Genomic DNA, 22985 nt, shown 5'->3' on the forward strand with positions numbered 1-22985 from the left:
AAGATTGAAGCCCATTGCCAGACCATCTGTTTGTTTGTAGATTTTATTGTTAAATTTAAAATAGTTTTGCGAAAGTGTGAATTCAAGTAGGTCCATTAGTTCAGTAATGTGAGTTGAAGGGATTTTTTTTGTGCTTTTGCAGGTTGTCATTGATTATCTGTAGTGTGTGATCTATTGGCACAGAGGAATAAAGGTTTTGTATGTCAAATGAGGCAAGTGTGGCTCCATTAGGTACGTCTATGTTTTTGACATGTTGTGTAAATTCTGTTGTGTTTTTAAGTGTTCTCTCATTATTGAATATGTGTGCTTCTTTGAGAATTCTGAAGAGCATTTTGTTGAGTTTGAATGTTGGGCTGTTCCTACAGTTCACTATAGGCCTCATGGGGGTCCCATATTTTGTGTATCTTTGGTTGTGATCTAAGGCAAGATGCTCGTGGGCTCATTGTTACAATCTTTCTTGCTTCTTGGATGGTGACTAGAAAGTTGATGTTTCTGGAATGAAATTTCACTCTACAGCGGAGTGTGCGCTGATATGAAACTTCCTGGCAGATTAAAACTGTGTGCCGGACCGAGAGTCGAACTCGGGACTTTTGCCTTTCGCGGGCAAGTGCTCTATCAACTGAGCTACCCAAGTACGACTCACGCCCCGTCCTCACAGCTTTAATTCCGCCAGTACCTCATCTCCTACCCTCAAAACTTCACAGAAGCTCTCCTGTGAACCATGCAGAACTAGCTCTCCTGGAAGACAGGATATTGCGGAGACATGGCTTAGCCACAGATTCGCAGGAGAGCTTCTGTGAAGTTTGGAGGGTAGGAGACAAGGTACTGGCGGAATGAAAGCTGTGAGGACGGGGCGTGAGTCGTGCTTTGGTAGCTCAGTTGTCGTTTAATATGGATTCAGGTTGTCTTTTTGTGTTTGTATATTTGGAGTTTCAAGGATGTCTAGTTTTCTACCTGTTGGTTCGATGTGTAGGATGCTGATACTTGTGTTGTTAACATGTTTTGTTTCATGCAGGTGAGTGGCTATTGCTGATGTATGGTATTTTTTGTTTAGTAGAGCACTTGCCCGCGAAAGACAAAGGTCCCGAGTTCGAGTCTCGGTCCGGCACACAGTTTTAATCTGCCAGGAAGTTTCGGAAAGTTGATGTTGTTTGAAATGTGTTTAATCTCTTTTTGTATTCTGGCTGTGTGATGTTTATGTATTTCTATTACGTCGCTTGTGTTCCACTGTAATCGACAACTATGTCTGTATTGCCCAACAGATGAATGAACTGGAGACCCTGCTGCTGAAGAACAACGAGATCTCGATTGTGGAGGCCCACGCCTTCCACCGGCTACCCAAGCTGGAGAGGCTGTACCTGACGGCCAACCGGCTGACGCAAGCGTCCGACCTCATGCTGAGCGACGTGCCCGAGCTGCGGGTGCTGTGTATCGCCAACAACTCCCTGCAGTCGCTGCCGACGGACCTGCTCCAACACTGCCGCCACCTGAACGCGCTCAGCATCGGCTTCAACCCGCTCAAGTGGCTCGACCCGCAGATATTCCTGTTCACTCCCGAGCTGCGCTCGCTCTTCCTGCCCGGTCTCAGACTGGGCAAGCTGCGCTCTGATCTCTTCCAACACCTCCAGAACCTCGAGACGCTCAACATGCCCCACAATGACATCCCGTTTCTGGATGGAACCATGTTTACCAGCACACCCAACCTCAAAGTGCTCTACGTCGACAACAATATCATAGAAACTGTGGCAGTAGATACTTTCCAGCCGCTACTGCAACTGAATTTTCTCGACCTGGGGCGCAATAAGCTGGCTACTCTGAGCGAGCGCCTCCTCGAGGCTAACAAGAACCTGCTGAAGGTCAACTTTAGCCACAACCCTCTGCGCCAGCTCCCGTCGGAACTGTTTGCCAACAATTCGCTCCTCGAGGAAGTCTACCTGACCAACTGTTCACTGAAGAGCGTACACCACTACACTTTCCGCTACAACCATCATCTTAAAGTCGTCACACTCAGTGATAATTCTCTCACGTACCTGCACGAGGAAACCTTCCGATTCAACCCCTACCTAGAGAGTGTGTATCTGTACAACAACCAGCTGACATATTTGGACGAGAGACTTTTCCTGCACAAGGACAAGTTGGCCGTTGTGGCACTGTTCAACAACCGTCTCGAGTTCATCCCACAGAACACATTCTCGGACGTGCCCAACCTACACTACTTGTTCCTCGCTAACAACAAGCTGCAGACATTGGAACTGCCAACGGATATTTCGGATCTTATCACAGTGGAGTTGTACGGGAATCCGTGGACGTGTGACTGCCGTCTCTTGTCACTCTCGAAGTTGCTGTCCATGGGTGTTGTCACTCTAGGAAGCGAGCGGCCACGCTGCCACGAACCGGCTCGCTATTCGGGGATCGACCTCTATGCTGTCACCAGAAGCCTCCACTGTTCAGCAGATGGCACCGAGGTCGACCCTTATGGTAAGAAGAACCTTCCCCTTATCTTTACACTGAATGTCCGTTTAGCTCATAAAGAAATACCCTAATTGGCAATGCATTGTTTATTGCCTTATGAGGTTCATTCCTTGTGGGTTGTTACTTGCCCGTCCGAAAGTGCGGCGACTGTTACATCATAGTCCTTACCTCTTCCAAGAGATCTACAGTCTTGAGTCTTCTCCTATATTAAGCGTCCTCAAAGTTTATTTTCATACAGAAAAGTTAAGGCACTGTTTTGTAGAACTTTATTCATATTTATTTTCCTCTTTTTTTTCCCATGTCCGACAAAAATTTGTTTTTGTCGTAGTAGAGATCACTGTTGACATTTAAATTGCGTCCAAGATAATTTAATTCTGCTAGTTGCTAGAGGTTATGATCTTGGAGCTGTCTTTTGGAACTGGGAATGTGTTCAATTTGTGTAGCATTTAACTTATTTCAAGTGTATACTTATAAACCACCTTTTGTGTTTAGTTTTTGCTTGCAAAGACGAATACATTTCTTGATCATCCACCACGCGAAAAGACAGAGTACAGTTGTCTGTGGGTAAAACACGGTTCTTTTAAATTTACTCCGCAACATTGGAATGTTTGCCTTGTGCTTTACCGATGGACGTACTGTACGCTAATCTCACGAAAAATTGGAGATTTTTAAACCTGTGACTTTCCGGTTCTGTGCTGTTGCTTACAAGTTTTTTTCGGGGGACCTTGTCGGGAACATTCAGCAAATTTAGGACTCCTGTTGGGAAGTTCCCTACTTGGTTCATTATTGTACCAATCAAATTAAATATTTTTTCTTCCTCTAGTATGATATTCCGTATTCACTGATTTGTTTGTCGAACTACGTCACTTTTTGTTGCTAAAATTGTCCACACAGCCATTCTTTGTTTACGTGGATTCTCCCTATAAGACGATACACTTTTGCGATGGGTTGAGTTGTTCTTCTGTCTGTACTACGATGTATGACTCATCTGTTAAGACGATTTTGCCGGAGTGCAGATAAAGCGATATGTGCCGTTCCCAGATTGTATTCTGGAATATTCTAGAACATTCAAAAACGTTCTTTAACACTACCACTTTCAAACACATTCGTTCGTAATGTTTACAGATTGAGTCTAATCTTTGTATTGCTCATAGCAAGTCTTTTTCATTTCTTATAAAATAACCATGGCTAATGGCAGTAAAGCATGTATTCAGTATTAAACCAGATTTAAAATTAATTATCTTTGCGGCTGTCGGACTCGAGTATTGGAGCCACACAGAAAGAACACGCTTTCTTAGTAAAACAACATGAGCAAGTGCGTAGTACGAACACGCGTATTTCATGCTTTCCAAATGTTAAAGTCTCTACATCAAAAGATGGAAAATATAACTTTAAAATTGTAACAGTACAGACTAATATCACTTTGTTTTATTAGCGTTTTGCCATGTAACACATTTCCTAACAATTGTATTTATAGTTAACCTCATTATTCATGCTAAAGTATCCATTGCTACGTTGCGTTTCTATATTAGTCAAACAGGTAATCACTGTCAACGGAAGCCTTTTCATATGTTTTCAAACCGCAATACGTTCCAGTAATGACATTACTAACCAACAACCACGATGCTGTTTCGACCGCAATTCCCATAGATAAATCCGCTCGCCTTTCCGCGAATAAACCCAATCACTGAAATACTTTTACTCTACGAATCCAACGTAATACTTTGAAACTTATAATCGTACCTTCTAGCAGGTACTTTCGACCATTTATACGTGACGCTGCGCGTAAGTACCCGCAGCAACGACTCCCTTCTACGCGATCGACTTTATCATCCCAACTGACAACCAACATCACATTTGCAGCACATTGTTCTTGGGGTTCCTTTGCAGTTTTCCGCCGCACAGCGTTTTTTTTTCTGTGGCACCATGGCTACCAGATGATTTGTTTCATCATATCATGCAGCACTCTGCCTTGGTTTGAATTACCCGCAGGGCGTCCAGGACCTCTTGGTACTGCAACATTGGAAGTCAGGTAACATTTCACAATGTAGCGCCGGAAGTGCAGCTGAGGCATATTTATGCCAGTCTTTCTATGAAGAAGCCACCCATTATGTATAGAGATATCTCGAAGCCTCCCATATTTTTGTGGTATTCTCCAATTACATTAGGTCCAGGTACAAGTATTCTTTTCTTCTCTTGTCTAGAGTATCGGGCAACGGTGCTGACTGGACTGATACCATGGCTTCTGGAAGCAATTGTTACTGTAGAATTATCTAGCCATCTGGCAAAGATTATTCCACTTTCCTTGGTGCTCTTGTAATTAAAATCTCCTCTCTTATTCCTTTTGGACATAGGGTTAGAAGGTATGAGATGACACTCTTTAGGCACACAATTTTCACGAATAGTCCCAGTTGCACCAAAACCTCGTTGCTTCACGTAGATCAACAATGTTTGTGATGTAAACAAGTTGTCAAAATAAAACCTGTAGGGAAGGTGTTTGTTCTTTTCAGGAAGAAAATCGATCATTTGAATCAAAGGAGCAGCACATTTTCCAAATGCTTTCTCATATTTTTCATTGCTCTGAGGATCAGCTCCTTGGTATATTTGAAATTCCACTATACAACCCATGGTTGTGTTTAGACACCATACTTTGTACCCAGACCTAATGGGCTTACCTTTCAGAAACTGTTTACATCCATGTCTGCCAAAATACTTTATCATGCTCTCATCGTAAGACAAATCTTGCTCAGGCTGAAAGTGAAGAGCAAACTTTTTTCTTAGCATATTTATTAATAGACGAAGTTTCCACATTCTATCATTAGCATCTATTTTTGTGTTGTCACACAGACAAGTTTCTGTATTTACTATAATCACTCTCAGGAAATACAGAACTAACACTACGCAGATCTTTTTTTTTCCAATCTCTGGTTATAGTTTTTAAGATCTGTGACTTTTCCTGTTCATCTGGTTTATCATCAGGAGAGAAATTAATCTCATGTTCACTACCTAACCTGTTTTTACTTGATAAAACCACTTCTGCACCAGTCTGGAGTTGCCTTGGTCCAAGATTATCGACGTTTCCTCTCCCATCTTCTTCCTCAGAATCTTCATCCGAATCCACATTAGCTTCAGGAGGTTCAATTAATATATCTGTTGCAGCTTCTTCCTCCCCTTCAAGAATAGCCAGGAGCTCATGGAGAGATAGAACTCTAAAGAGAACGAATCGTTATTTTCACTGTTTTGCCTAGTGTGACATATACGCAACACAAAATTAAATCTGTATTTGGAGCCACAAAAATAAGAATTGCATTTTGTAGATAACCATTAACATAAATTTCAGTACTTTTAGCATTATAATCAACCAACATTTAAACAAACTGTATTATAATTTGCGATAAAAAATGATACTTACTTCTTATTCCAAGACATAATCTCACTCAGAGAAGTCTTCTGTACTTGAAGCACCAGTCACTGAACACTTAATGCTTGCAACTGACTGAAACCTACCTAAACATGAACAACAAAGCCTCCTTATCTGAAAGCCATACAACAATAGCCACTCCAAAGCAGGCATTGTTGCCAACGAGAGAAAACAATGACAGGTTGTTACCTAGGCAGAAATGGATTAACGGTGAAAGTGGAGTTAAGAGGGACTATCCTTTTTACAAAAAATGGAAGTATAGTTACAAAATGTAGGAACAAGCAATGATAATAGAGTTTATTAATGACCAGAGTAGAATTCATAGAGGATGTTCTTATCAAACTTCGTGTGACAAATTCCTTACAATCCTGAGAACTGAAAAAATTGCGATAGTGTCATCTAGACTTTACAGAACGTATACGTTTATTTGCACGAGAAAATATATACTTGAAAACACACCAAACAATATCTTGTTTTCTTGCTAAGTGTCAAATACATCAAAACTATTTTTCTTGTCAAATAATTCTGTCCTTTTCACTGCTGAAATGATTTTTCATTGAAACATTACTTTCTTATTCATGCATAGTGTAGGGGTTTTTCTCTGTAACACCTAGATACAACTTGCGTTCTAGATATTTCGTCTCTCTTGTAGGAGAAGACTATTAGGAAAAATAGCAAGACCTTGTGTAACTTTTCATTGTGTCACGAAAACAAAGCAAACAATACAATAAAGATTAAGAAGACAGGTAAGCACAAAAGCCGTTTCTGTAACAGGTGTGAGCTCGGCCAGTACAGGTTAACATCCGATCTTAGCAGACGTCGCCACAGTCACTTGTTTCTACGCATTCGCAGTGTATGGTTTACTCGAAAATTTACAACTCCACACTTAGCGCTATCTATAGATCACTGACATCATAGACACACACGCGTCGTGCTTGGTTGCTGATTTACACGCAAGCACGGAAAGTGCACGAGCCTCACGTAGTCGATTTTGACCAAAAATTCGTTCGTGTGAAAATGTCCTAAAACTACGCGTGACCAGTTGCGCTTGGGCATTGTTGACGTTATATAGCAAGACAATACCACCGTCAGAGAAAAAGTGTGCTCAGCTTTGAAAATTTCAGAACCCAGCGATTAGTAAGGAGTAAGACACCACTAAGTCATAACACCACAAATAGCATTACTCGTTACACACCCCATACCATGACGTCAGATGCTGAGCCAGTATGACGATGACGAATGCGGCATGGCAACGAGCGTTTTCCTCGGAGCCTTCGCAGGCGGATACGTCCATCGTAATTCCATACCCAGAACCAGGACTCGTCCGGAAAGGACACGTGGTGCCTCTCCTATGTCCATTGCTGTCGCTGGGCGCACTATTGTTGTCGCACCTCACTGCTGCCTGGTTATGGAAAGCCGCAACAATGATGGCAGTACTGACAGTTGGTCTTACTTCAGACGCCGTTGCACACACTGTGTAGATACTTACTTGTCTTGATGCGCGCAAACAAGTGCCAGCTGGGTATAATTTAACTGACCGTGTTCGGTGTCATGTAGTGCAGGCTGCATACATCTCAGGACGTTGAAACATCGTAGGTATGTTCGTTAATCGGTATGCTCAGACAGTAGGCTGAAAAAATAATGATTACATTTTCTGCTACCAGTGGACAATATGGCGCTGTAAGCAGCCAGAATGTGGTGTGCGTACAGGAAAAGGAGAGGAACAATCACGCGAGAATAGTGGTTCTGGCACGTTTATCAGGATAGGGTCACATGTTACAAGACGTGTCCAATGTGGTCTCCCGATTCAGTAACATGATGCTGAAACTGTGACACGGCATGGTCGACAGTTTCTCGCAGAATATCCGTTGTAATCAGATCTGTATGTCATTGTATGGTATCCTTCAGATCAGGAATAGTCTGGACAAGTCCGTGACAGACACAATCTTTCGGATATTCCCACAACTAAAAGTTACATGGATTTAGGTCAGGGGAGCCAGACATCTTGAAGTTGCCTCGAGCTGATGCAGTCGAAATTGCCTAGAGATGACGCAGTCTTTATCGAAGACTTCTCGAAGCAAATCCTTCACCTGGAACGCGACATGTGGTGTCGCAGGATCGTGCATGAAAATAGTGTAGCGGACACAGTTGGGTTCTTGCAAAGCTGGAATCACGTGTTGCACAAGGTATGCCTCATAAGGTGCAGATGTCAGTGGATACCTAACAGGACTGTGAGATGTCATCTCTTTTGAGAAAAACGAATCGGGAATGAAGGAGCTTGTGAAACCACTCTACAATCACATAAGCAGAGTGCAGTGGACGCTCCTGCACATGTGGTGAACTAGAACGCCGTATATGAGAGTTCTGTGCATTCACGGCACCGCGCAGACTAAAATGTACCTCGACCGCCCAAACAATATTCCCCAGCCGCATTTCACCGATTTCCATGCGTGCCAAAATCTTAGGGCTTCATTTGATACACTTTCTAAATCTTGTAGGGATACTACTGTAAAATGCACCACGAAAAGTTATTAATTGATGGCCAGGTGACAGCCAGTTCCCGTGATACAGCTTGAGCACTGACTGTAAGGTAAGCTATAGCTACAGTCATGAGAATGGGCTGCCTCCCTCTCCCTGCCTGCACAACCTATTTCATTTGTTTTTTCAGATTTCTTGATCATATTCTTCGGCCCATTAATCGATATGAGGTCTCTTCGAATTGTTTATGTCGGTGATGTTTCCGCAATGCCCGCAATTGCTGCTGTTCTGATGAAACAACTTTACCAGAAGTGTACGCTCCTTCTCTCAATAGCCATTGTGTTTCATACAGGAAACTTCAACCTCCTTCACCCTTTACACCAACAGTCACTTAACAAATGAAATCAACACACGTCCCCAAGCGACAAACAGCATAGTGCCTTCAAAGCAGGAAACACTTCACTTTCTGACTCCTACCGTGCTGCATGTATACAGCCCACATCGCAGCACTCGGAACACCGTCAGTTTAATTATAACCAGCCAATACCTTTCCTGATTCGAGTTCAGGCCTAGTGAACCAAATACCTGTTCTCTGGAGTGCTGGTGGACGAGGTAGTGGGATCTTGCGTGGATTCTATATTCGCATGACTGTCGTGAGACCCCGAAAGCCCGCATCTCGTGGTCGTGCGGTAGCGTTCTCGCTTCCCACGCCCGGGTTCCCGGGTTCGATTCCCGGCGGGGTCAGGGATTTTCTCTGCCTCGTGATGGCTGGGTGTTGTGTGCTGTCCTTAGGTTAGTTAGGTTTAAGTAGTTCTCAGTTCTAGGGGACTGATGACCATAGATGTTAAGTCCCATAGTGCTCAGAGCCATTTGAACCATTTTTAGACCCCGAAAACAAAGAACGATAAACGGCAGTCTTTATAGGTTGCGCTCCTGTTACTGTAAGATTTCTGTCAAATGCTGGTAGACGCTTCTGCTTCTTACACTGTGCATTAACACAACCTCCTCACAAACAACTAATATTCAAGGGATCCAGGCATTCTGGGCGTACTTCGCTGAGGAAATCTCCAGTCATTAGCCGAGGCGTGCCGTCGCGCAGTCGCAACGTTTCAACGAGTTTTCTACTCGCCATCTTCGGGCGAAGGTCGTCGAGGTGTTGCGTCAACAAGATGCCCCGACTCGGCTGATAACCCGAAAAAAAATTCATCAACTAATATTCAGATGAGATTACGGGATGTGACAAAACCTCCGCTTAATCTTTCCTTATTTGTACATCACCTTCATTGTGCTGCAGAATTAACGCCTTCATTGTGTTGCAGGTTTAATGACCAGTGTGGTATTAAAAATTATTTTACTCTCTCGGGGTACTTAATTGTAATAGGCCAAACGGCAAAAGAATGGTGGATATTCAACCAACAACTTACAGTTCATCAATTTTTGCTGCAGCCTCAAGACTCCTTTCGTAATAATCTTACACTAGACGTCAAGCCGCTGTCCAGCTGGTGGCAGCAGTGTGAGAATGAAGATAAGGCCTGCGTCGCGATAACCTGAATATCGGCCGCTAATACAAGGTGCCTTTGCACATGACAGCAGCATATTCAAATTAGGGCTTCAAGCGTAATAGTCGCACGTCTGACGTGAAAAGTTGATATAGAGTGTTTAGATCTGTTTTTCTTGTGCAGAGTATAGGAATCCGTTTATTACACATGAAAACCACACACCGACGCTATTTTCTCTGCGATTCCTAACCTTTATGTGCCTCAGCAGCTGTCGGACTCGAGTATTGGAACTCAAGGAAACACCTTTTGGGACTTGTGGTTCGATGCGTCGTTGTCTATACAGTAAAATGAAACTTCATACAATTGTCTTATGCATTCGTACACGGAGTGTGCCGCGAGAATATATTTAAAAATCCCTGTAGCTTTGGTCCTTTCTGTAGACTGCTTTGCGGTGACTTTGGAGTCAGGATACATTGCGGCATTGAGTTTGACTGTATAGTCAAAAGAACTGAAGGATTGATGATGCCTGACAACTTTATGACCTGTTGCTAGATCTGTAGCACCAACGACCAGTTCTTCCTGGGTATCTTCTTTAATAATGAATGTAGGAAAAAGCTTTGATATCGATGCAGCTGCGAATCTGTTTGCATGATTCTTCGTGGAAATGTGGTGCCGCATATCTGCCTTAACCTCAGTGAGTTACTGAGACGAAACAGCGACAAATCTCACACAACGCTTCCTGATACGTAAGTCCCTTCTTGGCAAAAAAACCACTGTTTTGTGTTATCATACCAAAAGTGACACTTTCTGTTTCCATCATTCTGCATTTTCGTAAATTACGATAAGTTTATTAGGAGGTAAACAGTCGACAATTACACTCCAATCATCGAGGTACCGCCCTGTATATCCGCAGTAAACACTAGAACATTACTAACTTGCACTCGTCCGTATTACGTTTAGAAAGATTCGTATTATTAGATCGCCCTTCAAATGAGAACTGCCCGATTCTTCCGCGAGGTGCTGCTTAAATTGTTCCTGCCCCGAACCACTGGAGAAGTCTGGTATTTTTCCGAATGATAGCGCTCCTGCTCGATCGTCGATACTGGATACGCAACAGACAACGCCATCTGTTGACAAAATAACACTAACTGAGGCTGCATTTACAAATTGTGCTAACCGGCTAACCCGCTAACTGTTGGCGTTACTGCAGTACTTGAGCCCAAGGTCTATAGAAAACAGGTCTGGTCATGCTACCATGATTCTTTGCGATCGCGGCCATGTTGGTTCTAGCCTATGACGCGACTGTAGCAGATTGTTTTTGAACTGGGTGTAGTATTTGTCGCTAGAAAGTGTGTTTATTTGGAAAAGGGTTACTGTGCTGCACGGAATTGTAGTCCAAGTTGCGTGAGGTAAGTAAATTAACGGTTACAAGAATTACAGCTGAAATATCGTATCGATTTTTTTAAAGCTTCACTTTGAGCATTCACTGTTCAAGTAAGGAGAGCTGATGAAAGAAGACAGCTAAAATGGAATCTCATTCCAACGAAATTTGACGTCCCAAATCCACCTAAACTAGTTTCTTTTAAACATCCAAAAGCAGGTACAAACATTTATGAAAGCATACCGTTTTACTCAAACGAAATGAGCAATATTGATCTTACACATAGTCAGTATTTAATTTTTAAACTTAAATATATAATTTCCGACACAAAAGATAGGCAAACTGTTTTCGGAACGGTAATTATTTCTGGAGGCAACCGCTCTGTTCTCGAGCGACATAATACTGTGTCGTCTGCTCTAGCCCTAATATGGCGGCTCCGTAAGGAACACTGGTGTCCAGACCTTCCCTATAGAGACCTTGTTGAGCCAAGCTCGTAATAGTATTTTGCAAAATGGGGACAAAATTGGGTGTTACCGAGGTGTCGGAACAAGAAGGCCCATAATGATGACGATACCGATATATCGGTGCGGATGGCAAGCCTAGGGAAGGGATAGATGGGTCGCTTGACAGCAGCCCCCACCCCACACCCACCCCTTCCCTCCAGATGCGGAGTACTGAGTTTTTATTCATTACACAATTCTCATAAGCTTGCAGAAGTGGTTTCCGTGACTCTGCAAAACTTCTCTGTTAGCCAGGTGTAGCACTGTGTAGCTGGAGAACTGTGTAGCTGGAGAAGTCTGGTATTTTTCCGAATGATAGCGCTCCTGCTCGATCGTCGATACTGGATACGCAACAGACAACGCCATCTTCTCTTGAGATAATGTAACACCAGACATTCGGTTATGGAGCACTCACTAACTGGCTTCATTTGCTAATGAGTCGCTCTGCTTTCCGTAACAGTGAGCACGCTGGTGCTCTACCAATCAAATGGGGGCGGTAAAAAAGCTGCTCTTGTGTGACGTCTCGACTTTCTTTATTCTTCGAGTGTTGTGTGAGGGTGGCTAAGAAACGTTTCCGAACAGTAGAGGAATCAAATTCCCCGTCACAGTCGTCTTAACGTGAGCAACAGATAAGCACAACGCTTCCTAGAGCATTGTTTGTTTCCGCAGAATGGCATTTTCGGTACCGTGTACACTCACCGAAGCATTAAAATTTGTTGTCTACATTATTACTTTCGAGGAAGATTATTCAAAGGCTCCTTATGACTGGTTATTGTTGTTTATAACCAACAGTGTTCTCAGTTCTGATTTCCTACTTCAGACTTGTGAGATTCAGTACTAAATGATGTTAGCATATGAATAAAAATATCTTTTCTAAATATTTTGCAAGTGTATTACCTAGCTTATTAATCATTTTCTTGGAAACATGTCAAATACAGTCGTAAATTAATATAATTAACATTATAATCAGTCATCGTAGTAATTGCTTTCAAGGTCTTTGACCTTCTACTCATTGATTTGCATTAAACTGAATTAGCGAAGTTCACACTCATTACTACAAATAATCAACATATTGGAACGCAAACATCACTATAATATGCCAATCATTTTCATGCTGGCGCAGCGGCAAACTATAGTCACTCCGATATTCAATACACGTATAGCATTTTCAAACTCCAGAGACAGTTGACGTCTACTTGATTTTCGTATTCATAATCTGAAACGTGTTTGTTTCTACATTCGTCTTGCAAAGTTGACTGAAAAACGATTACTTCCGTAGACGAAAATAGTAATCTTACGCTTTTAAGACTACTGATACCATACCATCTCGATAAGAGGTGGGACCAGACAGCAGTGATTTTGCGTATGCAAAGGTACTAAAAACGATCAAGACGCTTCCAAAACCTTATCCGTACAGTTTCCATACTACTGCATTCTGTGGCACTAAATTTAAACTGGTGCCAGTGTAATCTGACTCTTATATATACGAAGCCGCAAAGTCAAATGTGGGGGTATAGCTCAGTGGTAGAGCATTCGACTGCAGATCGAGAGGTCCCCGGTTCAAACCCGGGTGCCCCCTTCATTTTTTTTTTTTACCTTCTTCGTTCTGTCATGTATACAATGTATTATGTACAACTTCAAAGACTGATCACAAAAAAAAGTCAGTTCCGATTGGGACGCGACAGCGATCGGACGTGTCGGTGCTTCCGCGTAGTCGTAGCGCCGCAAGCCGTGTTTATAATAATTCTTGCATTGTGACCTGTGATATTCTCAGTGCTTCTTCACTACCGTCGTACACAAGCTTCTTAATTCACTCACAGCGGTCCCGGCCGCTCATATAGTGCAGTTATGGCTCCCAATGGTCGAGCCGTCACAAACTCCAATGTTATAGTGGGGTTCGCTTAGTTGACATGGCCGTTAAAGCCAATATCCCATCCTATATAATGGTTTGTGGTTATAAGGCTCATGTCATTTACGAGGGGCAAGTAGGCACTTGTTTTATCTGTAACACGAGTGGCCATTTACGAGAGGATTGCCCACGGCGAGTTGTCGTACTTCGAAACAATCTGCAACAACGACAGAGATTAACATCGGCTGATGTCCTAACTCAAAATCAGACGCCTTCTGTGACTGACTCCCAACCGAGTGCATCTGTGTCAGAGGACAACGATCTCGGTAACAGCACCTTCCCACCCTTGCCTCAAAAACCCGTGGCCAGTCACCCCTTAGCCACCGGTGTTGCATTATCTGTCGGTAACAAACAACGACGTACTAGTGACGGTAGTGGTAGGATACAATTCGTGTTGAATCAGAAAAAAAGAGAAAAAAAAGTGGTAGAGCATTCGACTGCAGATCGACGAGAGGTCCCCGGTTCAAACCCGGTGCCCCCTTCATTTTTTTTACCTTCTTCGTTCTGTCATACACAATGTATTATGTACAACTTCAAAAACTGATCACAAAATTACACATTATACTTTATTAGTGTAGTCGCAGTGCTACGATGACTTTTCTACACTGTTTTTGAAGTTCCGTTTTAATTATTACAAGCTTGTAATTACTAATTTTGTACGCTGTTTCTGAAGTTGGCTTTCAGTAATTACATGCTTGTAATTACTACAAAAGAAAATACTCCGTTGGTCAATGCTCAATTTTCTTGTAACACTGGAGAACTCACTTTGTAATACGACACGAATGAACGCGTAAAAGAAGTAGCAGCTGGATTTTACGAGATTTTCCTGTCAGATTTCGAAGTTTGTCATTTATTTCTTCGTTCTGCGTGTGTTTATTGCAGTGAAAAATAATTCGGATGCAAGGACTAGGAGGCACAGTGCGCAGTCACTGGCTACCAATGTACATAGTTCTACACAGTTAACGTCATCAGCTTTACATAGCGACGTACATGCCATCTTTTTTAAAAACACGAGAATTCCAATAAAATTAATAATTGCACTAACATTGTTATTTGTATTGGGATTGTTTATAGTAGGAATCGTATATTTCCGTCCCTTTGATCTCTATTCCACTTTTGCAGGACAAATAATTACTAAAAATTTATTAACTGGACATATAAGAATAAAATCGAAGACAGTATTAGTATCATAATATAATCATGCATTCCACCGATTAGAAAATTTTTATTTCGTGTTGTCTTGAAATTTGTAGAGTAGCTGTAAGTTTTGATTAATGCTACGACTGAATCATGATTTATCTGTTCGTCGTAAAAAAAACTAACAGACAACACTACGATCCAAAACAGCCGCCTCATTCGTATACTATAAAGAGATACGCTTTAGGCATCTGCGTGAAAAAAAAAAATTTCGAATTATGCGACTGAACAAACCCTCGAACTTTCTACGTCTATAATCCAATAAAGTATACGCTGCTCTCTCTGCAAATGTGACATTCTTCCAACAAAGGGCATTGCTTATGTCTACGAAATTAGTCCGTTAACATTAAATCAACCGTTGCAAAACCTATACTATTCCTTAAGACTAATCCCGTCCGTGGTTCATAGTTCATAGTCCCAGTTTCCAGTTGCCTACCTGACATCTTCCAGGGGTAACAAAATTTTACTTTCACTATTTCATTTGATTACTGACGGAATTTGAAAATTTAATATACTGTCATAATATACTCATCAAGAATAAAGTTAAAGATCTTACATAACAAGATAATTATTACTGTTAGAAACAGTGTATATCTCTTGAAGCGGCTTAGCTCACGACGCGCAAGATATCCAGTATATACACTCCTGGAAATGGAAAAAAGAACACATTGACACCGGTGTGTCAGACCCACCATACTTGCTCCGGACACTGCGAGAGGGCTGTACAAGCAATGATCACACGCGCGGAATAGCGGACACACCAGGAACCGCGGTGTTGGCCGTCGAATGGCGCTAGCTGCGCAGCATTTGTGCACCGCCGCCGTCAGTGTCAGCCAGTTTGCCGTGGCATACGGAGCTCCATCGCAGTCTTTAACACTGGTAGCATGCCGCGACAGCGTGGACGTGAACCGTATGTGCAGTTGACGGACTTTGAGCGAGGGCGTATAGTGGGCATGCGGGAGGCCGGATGGACGTACCGCCGAATTGCTCAACACGTGGGGCGTGAGGTCTCCACAGTACATCGATGTTGTCGCCAATGGTCGGCGGAAGGTGCACGTGCCCGTCGACCTGGGACCGGACCGCAGCGACGCACGGATGCACGCCAAGACCGTAGGATCCTACGCAGTGCCGTAGGGGACCGCACCGCCACTTCCCAGCAAATTAGGGACACTGTTGCTCCTGGGGTATCGGCGAGGACCATTCGCAACCGTCTCCATGAAGCTGGGCTACGGTCCCGCACACCGTTAGGCCGTCTTCCGCTCACGCCCCAACATCGTGCAGCCCGCCTCCAGTGGTGTCGCGACAGGCGTGAATGGAGGGACGAATGCAGACGTGTCGTCTCCAGCGATGAGAGTCGCTTCTGCCTTGGTGCCAATGATGGTCGTATGCGTGTTTGGCGCCGTGCAGGTGAGCGCCACAATCAGGACTGCATACGACCGAGGCACACAGGGCCAACACCCGGCATCATGGTGTGGGGAGCGATCTCCTACACTGGCCGTACACCACTGGTGATCGTCGAGGGGACACTGAATAGTGCACGGTACATCCAAATCGTCATCGAACCCATCGTTCTACCATTCCTAGACCGGCAAGGGAACTTGCTGTTCCAACAGGACTATGCACCTCCGCATGTATCCCGTGCCACCCAACGTGCTCTAGAAGGTGTAAGTCAACTACCCTGGTCAGCAAGATCTCCGGATCTGTCCCCCATTGAGCATGTTTGGGACTGGATGAAGCGTCGTCTCACGCGGTCTGCACGTCCAGCACGAACGCTGGTCCAACTGAGGCGCCAGGTGGAAATGGCATGGCAAGCCGTTCCACAGGACTACATCCAGCATCTCTACGATCGTCTCCATGGGAGAATAGCAGCCTGCATTGCTGCAAAAGGTGGATATACACTGTACTAGTGCCGACATTGTACATGCTCTGTTGCCTGTGTCTATGTGCCTGTGGTTCTGTCAGTGTGATCATGTGATGTATCTGACCCCAGGAATGTGTCAATAAAGTTTCCCCTTCCTGGGACAATGAATTCACGGTGTTCTTATTTCAATTTCCAGGAGTGTATTTATCCAGTATTTGAGAGCGAGAGCACGAAAAAACTTTACATATAATTTCAAATAGTTCCGAAACGTTTTATCGCTAACACCCCTCACAGAATGATGAAAGGAAAAATGTTTACCGCTTACTCCATTTTTTCTGTAAGATTTCAGAATCAGGCATGATGTTTTAATTTATTACTTCTTCACTACTAATTACTTACGCAACGCATCTGGCAGGCAGTATACACATATATCACCGAATGTCCCTCCAAAATTGTGTCATTGTACTACACACAGTTCAGAAGAAATTGTGTCATAAACACTGAGATGTGCGAAAACAACAGCGCATATTAGCCAGATTATAATCTTCCAGTGCTTCATAATGACAACATTTAGTGACTTTCAAAAAATTTTAAACTTCATTTCCAACCTTTTCCGAACTTTTTCTCGGTTGTCTGCTTAACATCAAATATTTAACACATTAGCTCATTTGTAAAGAAATCTGACTTTTGAAGCCGTTTTATACGCGGGAGTCCGATTCTTTAAAGAAACGGTGTGGGGATTACAGGTAATACACTGGAGAGAAGTTCCAACAATGAAAAGGACCATCATCGTATCGAAAGTATATAACCAGCCGTAGAGCTAAAGAAACACGTAGAGATGCCTGCAAAATTCTATAGGATCATAAGCGTCGGCAAGTAAGGACTAGAGGGTGACCCCGGTGACCCCCCCCCCCTCCTGAAATCTGAGTACGGAGTTTTTTTATCACATTTATCAGACAACAAATATTGTGGGGATAAACATCAGTTCCATGGATATTCCATGAACTCTTATGGATCTGGATAAATCATTTATATCAGAAATAGCCGTTTCGTAGTTTCACCTGCCGCTGGATAAATTTCTGCGGACGCACTTGCATATGTCAAAAAGAAGGGGAACTAATAAACGTCTTCTTCTAAACCATAACACTCGTTGACTGAGATAAGCAACTGAAAATTTGTATGTGCAGTAAGATGTATGTTTTGCTTTTTAGGAGACTAAAAATTAAAGTACCGGTTTATAGATTCCGCTACGGAAGACGTAGCTTCATCGTAAGCAGGACTCAAGTTATAAAATGAAGAACAGCTACACTTTAGTAATAAATCGTACCGTATTCGATCATGCCACAAAAGAAGCAAGTGACAAAAGACAATGAAACGAACTCTGCGGCAATGTAGGATGACTGGAACAGTTTTATAAAAATATTTTGCATACAGTTAATGAAAAATCTGGCGTTGGAATCGAGTCCGCTTCATCAGTTTATTCAGACTCAGAGAAACGTGGCCGAGGTGTTACAGATATTTCAGGGAGATGTACGGTGTAATAACGCATGTAGGTATCGAAAATTATTCTTGGAAAAGGGTGTCATAAACATGCACATTAATCATACTGTATACACAAGACGTCCCAAGTGGAATGAGAGATGTGTTAGTGTATAACATTACTGGCGATGCGACTAAGCTACTCGTGTTATCTACTTTAGGGTTACACCGAACGACTGTCGTAGTTTAACTGTTTTAACGTAAACTTTGCCAAACTGATGTTGAGCTCTTATTCGAATACAAACGAAGAAGATTTTACAATTTCTTGTTTCACTTCAGATTACGTGACCGAGCAAATTCCGCCAATTCTAAAAATGACTGGCACAGTTAATTTAAAATAGGCGCTTCTTTATCTAACCTACGTTGTAGTTAATCGTCGCTAAAGACCTTGATGTTAAGGGGACGTTCAGCTGTAAGTCCCCTTCTTTCCGTAAATTGATTTCAGAAGTTTAGCTTTCCTGGCACAAGAACTGAATGCTGGTGACCAGTTTCGAGGTAACTGCTCTAGATACATCAAACACACTTGCATCTGCATTACATCCTCAGCTATACTCCGCGAATCGCTGGGAAATGCATGGTCGAGGGTGCATTTCTACTCCTTCCATTCGCGCATGGAGCAAGGCAAGAATGCACATAGGCACTGTACGAACTGGTTTTTGGCTAATTTTATCTGCGCGATCTCTGTGATGACCACGTAGGGGACTGTGGAGTATTCGTGTTTCTTGCCCTGAAAGACGGTTTTCAAGTTTTCTAAGCAGCTTCTAATGCGGAGTGTACGGTGTCTTTCTTATTGTCACCGGTGTTCCTGTTAAGACCTCCGTAGAGATGAAGCAATTAGACAAACTTTTCGTGTTTTTCAAATAATTTGGCAGTGTGCTATGTTGTTTGTCAATGAATGACTTTGTTTGACATGTTTCAGAGAAATTTTAGTTGGTGACTGATTTGACAAATAAGTTTGAACGTGTACGATTGCGTTTGTCAAAAGAAAAGTCAGTTGTCTGTCTGACTTTGAGACCGTACGAATGTTCTGTCTCTCCGCGAGTTTTGATCTAAATCAAATTTTTGTTGCAGTTTATCCCTTTGTAAAGTTAGTTTCCACGATTGTGGAAACTAAAACGATTATGAGGACAAATACAAGAAAGTCGCTGACCAGTACCAAAATGGTAGAGGTGTCCCATCTGAATATTACCCAGGAAGACGTAAAAATAAAAAGAAATCAAAAGTCTACCCACGATATACAAGCGGAAGTGTAACAAACTCGTATCTCTTAATACTTAATATATTGCTTCACATGTTTCCATAATATTGTTACTCACTGTTCTAAATCTGTTCCAGTTGCCAAATATCTGAAAGTTATTCGTTAGGGTACTCCAGTAATTACCTTTACATCTGTCGGCTACTAGAAGAACGGAGAACCGACCTCGGGAATGAAGTTTGGGTTCCAGAGAAATGTAGGTACACGTGAGGCAATATTGACCCTAGACGTTTCTTAGAAGATAGGTTGAAAAAAGGCCTATCTATATTTGTTGCATTTGCAGACTTAGACAAACTTTTGACAATGTAGACTGGAATACACTCTTTGAAATTCTGAATGTATCGGGGGTAAAATACAGGGAGAGAAAGGTTATTTACAACTTACATGGAAACTAGGTGGCAGTTACAAGAGTCGAAAGGGCGTGAAAGGGAAGCATTGGCTGAGAAGTGAGTGAGACGGGGTTGTAGCCTATCTCCAATGTTATTCAGTCTGTTTGTTCATTGAGCGAGCTGTAAAGAAAACGAAAGAAAGAACTGGACAGGGAATTAGTGTTTAGTGAACTTTGAGGTTTTGTGATGACGTCGTAATTCTGTCAGAGACAGCAATGGACTTCGAAGAGCAGTTGAAAGGAATCGACTGTATCTTGAAAGGAGAAAATAACATGAACAACAACAAAAGCAAAACAAGGATAATGGAATATAGTCGAATTAAATTAAGTGATTTTGAGGGTTTGGCTTCGGGGAAGTACAGAAAGCGCTTCAGGCTGAGGGGTACAGGATAAGCACAGGACAAGGGTAGATATAGCAATATTCTGTACTGTAAATTGTAGCTGTTAGGAAAGAACCAGAGCGCCAGGCAGTAAAAGAAAGCACTGACGTTCAAACCGTTATAGGTACCGAAGACTGGCTGAAGCCGGAGGTAAGTTCAGCGGGAAATTTTACAAAGGCTGGTGGCCGTTTGTTTGTTGTTGTCAGAAGTATGTTAGCATGTAGCGAAATTGAAGTATATAGTTCATCTGAATTAGTATAAGTAGAGATTATACTTGACAACCGGAATAGATCAATAATTCGTTCATTTTACCGCCCTCCCCCCCCCCCCCCCCCCCCCCCTCCCCTGCCCAAGACTAAGATGATTCAGTGGCTGAACAGTTGAAAGAAAATTTAAGTCTCATTTCAAATAGATACCCCACCCATACAATTATAGTAGTTGGTGGTGACTTCAGTTTACCTTCGATATGTTGCTGAAAATACATGCTCAAAGACAGTGGTAGGTATAAAACATCGTCAGACGTTGTACTAAATGCTTTCTTCGAAAATTATTTTGAGCAATTAGTTCATAAGCACATTCGGAGTATAAACGGTTGCGAAACATGCTTGACCTCTGAGCGAAAAATCATCCTGAGGAAGTAGGGAGTATCATGACGGATGTAGGGATTAGTGAGCACACGGTCGTTGTAACAAGACTGACCATTGAAAAATCCAAATCCGCCAAACATAACCGCAAGATATATCTGTTTAGCAAAGCAGATAAAAATTCTGTTGATGGCTTTGTAAGAGAAAATCTTTAATCCTTCCAGACACGTAGGTGTAGAACAGATATGGGTTAAATTCAAAGAAATACCATCGAGGGCGATTATGATATTTATACCGAATAAATTAACAAACGATTGCACTCATCCGCACGATACAGAAAATAGTGCAAAAACCGCAAAATTGGCGACGTGTTACTGAACCTCGAAACTTAGTCTGGACTTCAATGTGAGATGATATTAGTAGATTCCACAACGATACCATGGCTCGAAATCTGGTAGAAAATCCAAAGAGACTCTGGTCATATATAAAGTGCACCAGCGGCGAGACACAATCAACACCTTCACTGTGCAGTAGCAACGGTAATGTTACCGATGAAGCGTTACTTAAGCAGAGTCACTAAATATAGTTTTCTGGAATTCTTTCACCAAGGAAGACGAGGTAAATATTCCAGGATTCGAATCAACAACAACAACCAATATGAGTGACTTAGAAGTAGATGTCTTTGGTGTAGTGAAACTGCTTAAATTACAGGCAAGCCTTCCGGTCCAAATAGCATACCAGTCAGGTTCTTTTCAGAATATTCTGATACAATAGCCCCATACTTAGCAATCCTATACAACCAGTGCCACATCGAAAGATCTGTAAGTAAAGACTGGAAGGTTCTACAGGCCACACCAATACTCCAGAATGGAAATAGGAATTTCAGACCCATATCACTGACGTCGATTTATAGACTAATTTTGGAACGTATACTGTAGTCGATCATTGTGAATTACCTCGAAGGAAATGGTCTATTGACACATAGCACGGATTCAGAAAATATCGTTCTTGTGAAACACAACTAGCTCTTTATATGCGCGAAGTAATGAGTGCTATCGGCAGCGATCACAATTTGATTCCATATTTCTGTTTCCCTGAGATTTTTGACACCGCTCCCCACAAGAGACTTCTAATCAAAGTCATCGAGTAAAACAGAAGTGATATCTCACGTTCCCCAAGAAAGTGTTATAGAACCTCTGCCGTTCCTAATCTACATAAACGATTTAGGACACAATCTGAGCAGCCCTCTTAGATTTTTTGCAGATTCTGCTACCATTTACCGTGTAGTAGAGCCTTTAGAATACCGAAACTAAATGCAAAATGACTTAGACACTATATATGTATGGTGCGAAAAGTGTTAATCGACTGTGGATAAGGTAAAGTGTGAGGTCATCCATATGAGTGCGTAAGGAAATCCGTTAAATTTCGGCTACACGGTATATCACACAAATTTAAAGGTTGTCAGTTCAACGAAATATCTAGGAATTACAATCCAACTTAAGTTGGAACGATCACATGAATAATGAATGTTGTTGGGAAGGCAAACTAAAGACTGCGTTTTATTGGTAGAACACAAGTTGCAACAGGTTTTCTAAAGAGACTGTCTTCACTGCGCTTTTCCGTCCTCTGCTGTGCGGTATGGGATCCTTACCAGATAGATTTGATGGAGGAGGTCAAAAAAATTCCAAGAAAGGCAGCTCGTTTTGTATCATCACGAAATAGGGGAGAAAGTGTCAGAGATATGGTAAGGTAGTTGGGGAGGCTATCATTGAAACAAGGTTGTTTTTGGTAGCGATAGGATTTTTTCATAAAATTTCGATCACCAGCTTTGTCCTCTGAATGTGACAATATTTTATTGTCGCCAATCTACAGGAGAAAGCATCGACGTAGCAAAATAAGAGGAGTCAGAGCTCGTAAGGAGTAATTTAAATGCACATTTTTCCCACCCTGCTAGAGTGTGGAACGGCAGAGAAATGTTCTGAACATGGTCCGGAGGACCTTCTGCCCGTCATTTTAAGGGTGAATCACAGATAAGTCACGTAGATTAGGAAATGAAACACTAAAGGTATCAGATGAGTTTTGTTTTGGGTAGCAAAATAAATGATCAAGACTGCTGTAGAG

The 22985-nt window shown here is 42.4% G+C and overlaps 1 protein-coding gene and 1 non-coding gene across 2 annotated transcripts in view; both read left to right on the forward strand.

Moving 5' to 3' along the window:
- LOC126457410 (platelet glycoprotein V-like) overlaps positions 1–22985 on the forward strand; it is a 102406-nt gene that overhangs the window by 64002 nt on the left and 15419 nt on the right. The window contains exon 3 of the mRNA XM_050093679.1: positions 1263–2478. Within this exon, the coding sequence (XP_049949636.1) occupies positions 1263–2478 (1216 nt within the window). The remainder of the gene's footprint in view (positions 1–1262; positions 2479–22985) is intronic.
- Trnac-gca (transfer RNA cysteine (anticodon GCA)) lies at positions 13259–13330 on the forward strand. The gene has a single exon. It is a non-coding gene; the product is annotated as a tRNA-Cys (tRNA).

The sequence above is a fragment of the Schistocerca serialis genome, chromosome 2 (genome assembly GCF_023864345.2).
Source record: "Schistocerca serialis cubense isolate TAMUIC-IGC-003099 chromosome 2, iqSchSeri2.2, whole genome shotgun sequence".
NCBI lineage: Eukaryota > Metazoa > Arthropoda > Insecta > Orthoptera > Acrididae > Schistocerca > Schistocerca serialis.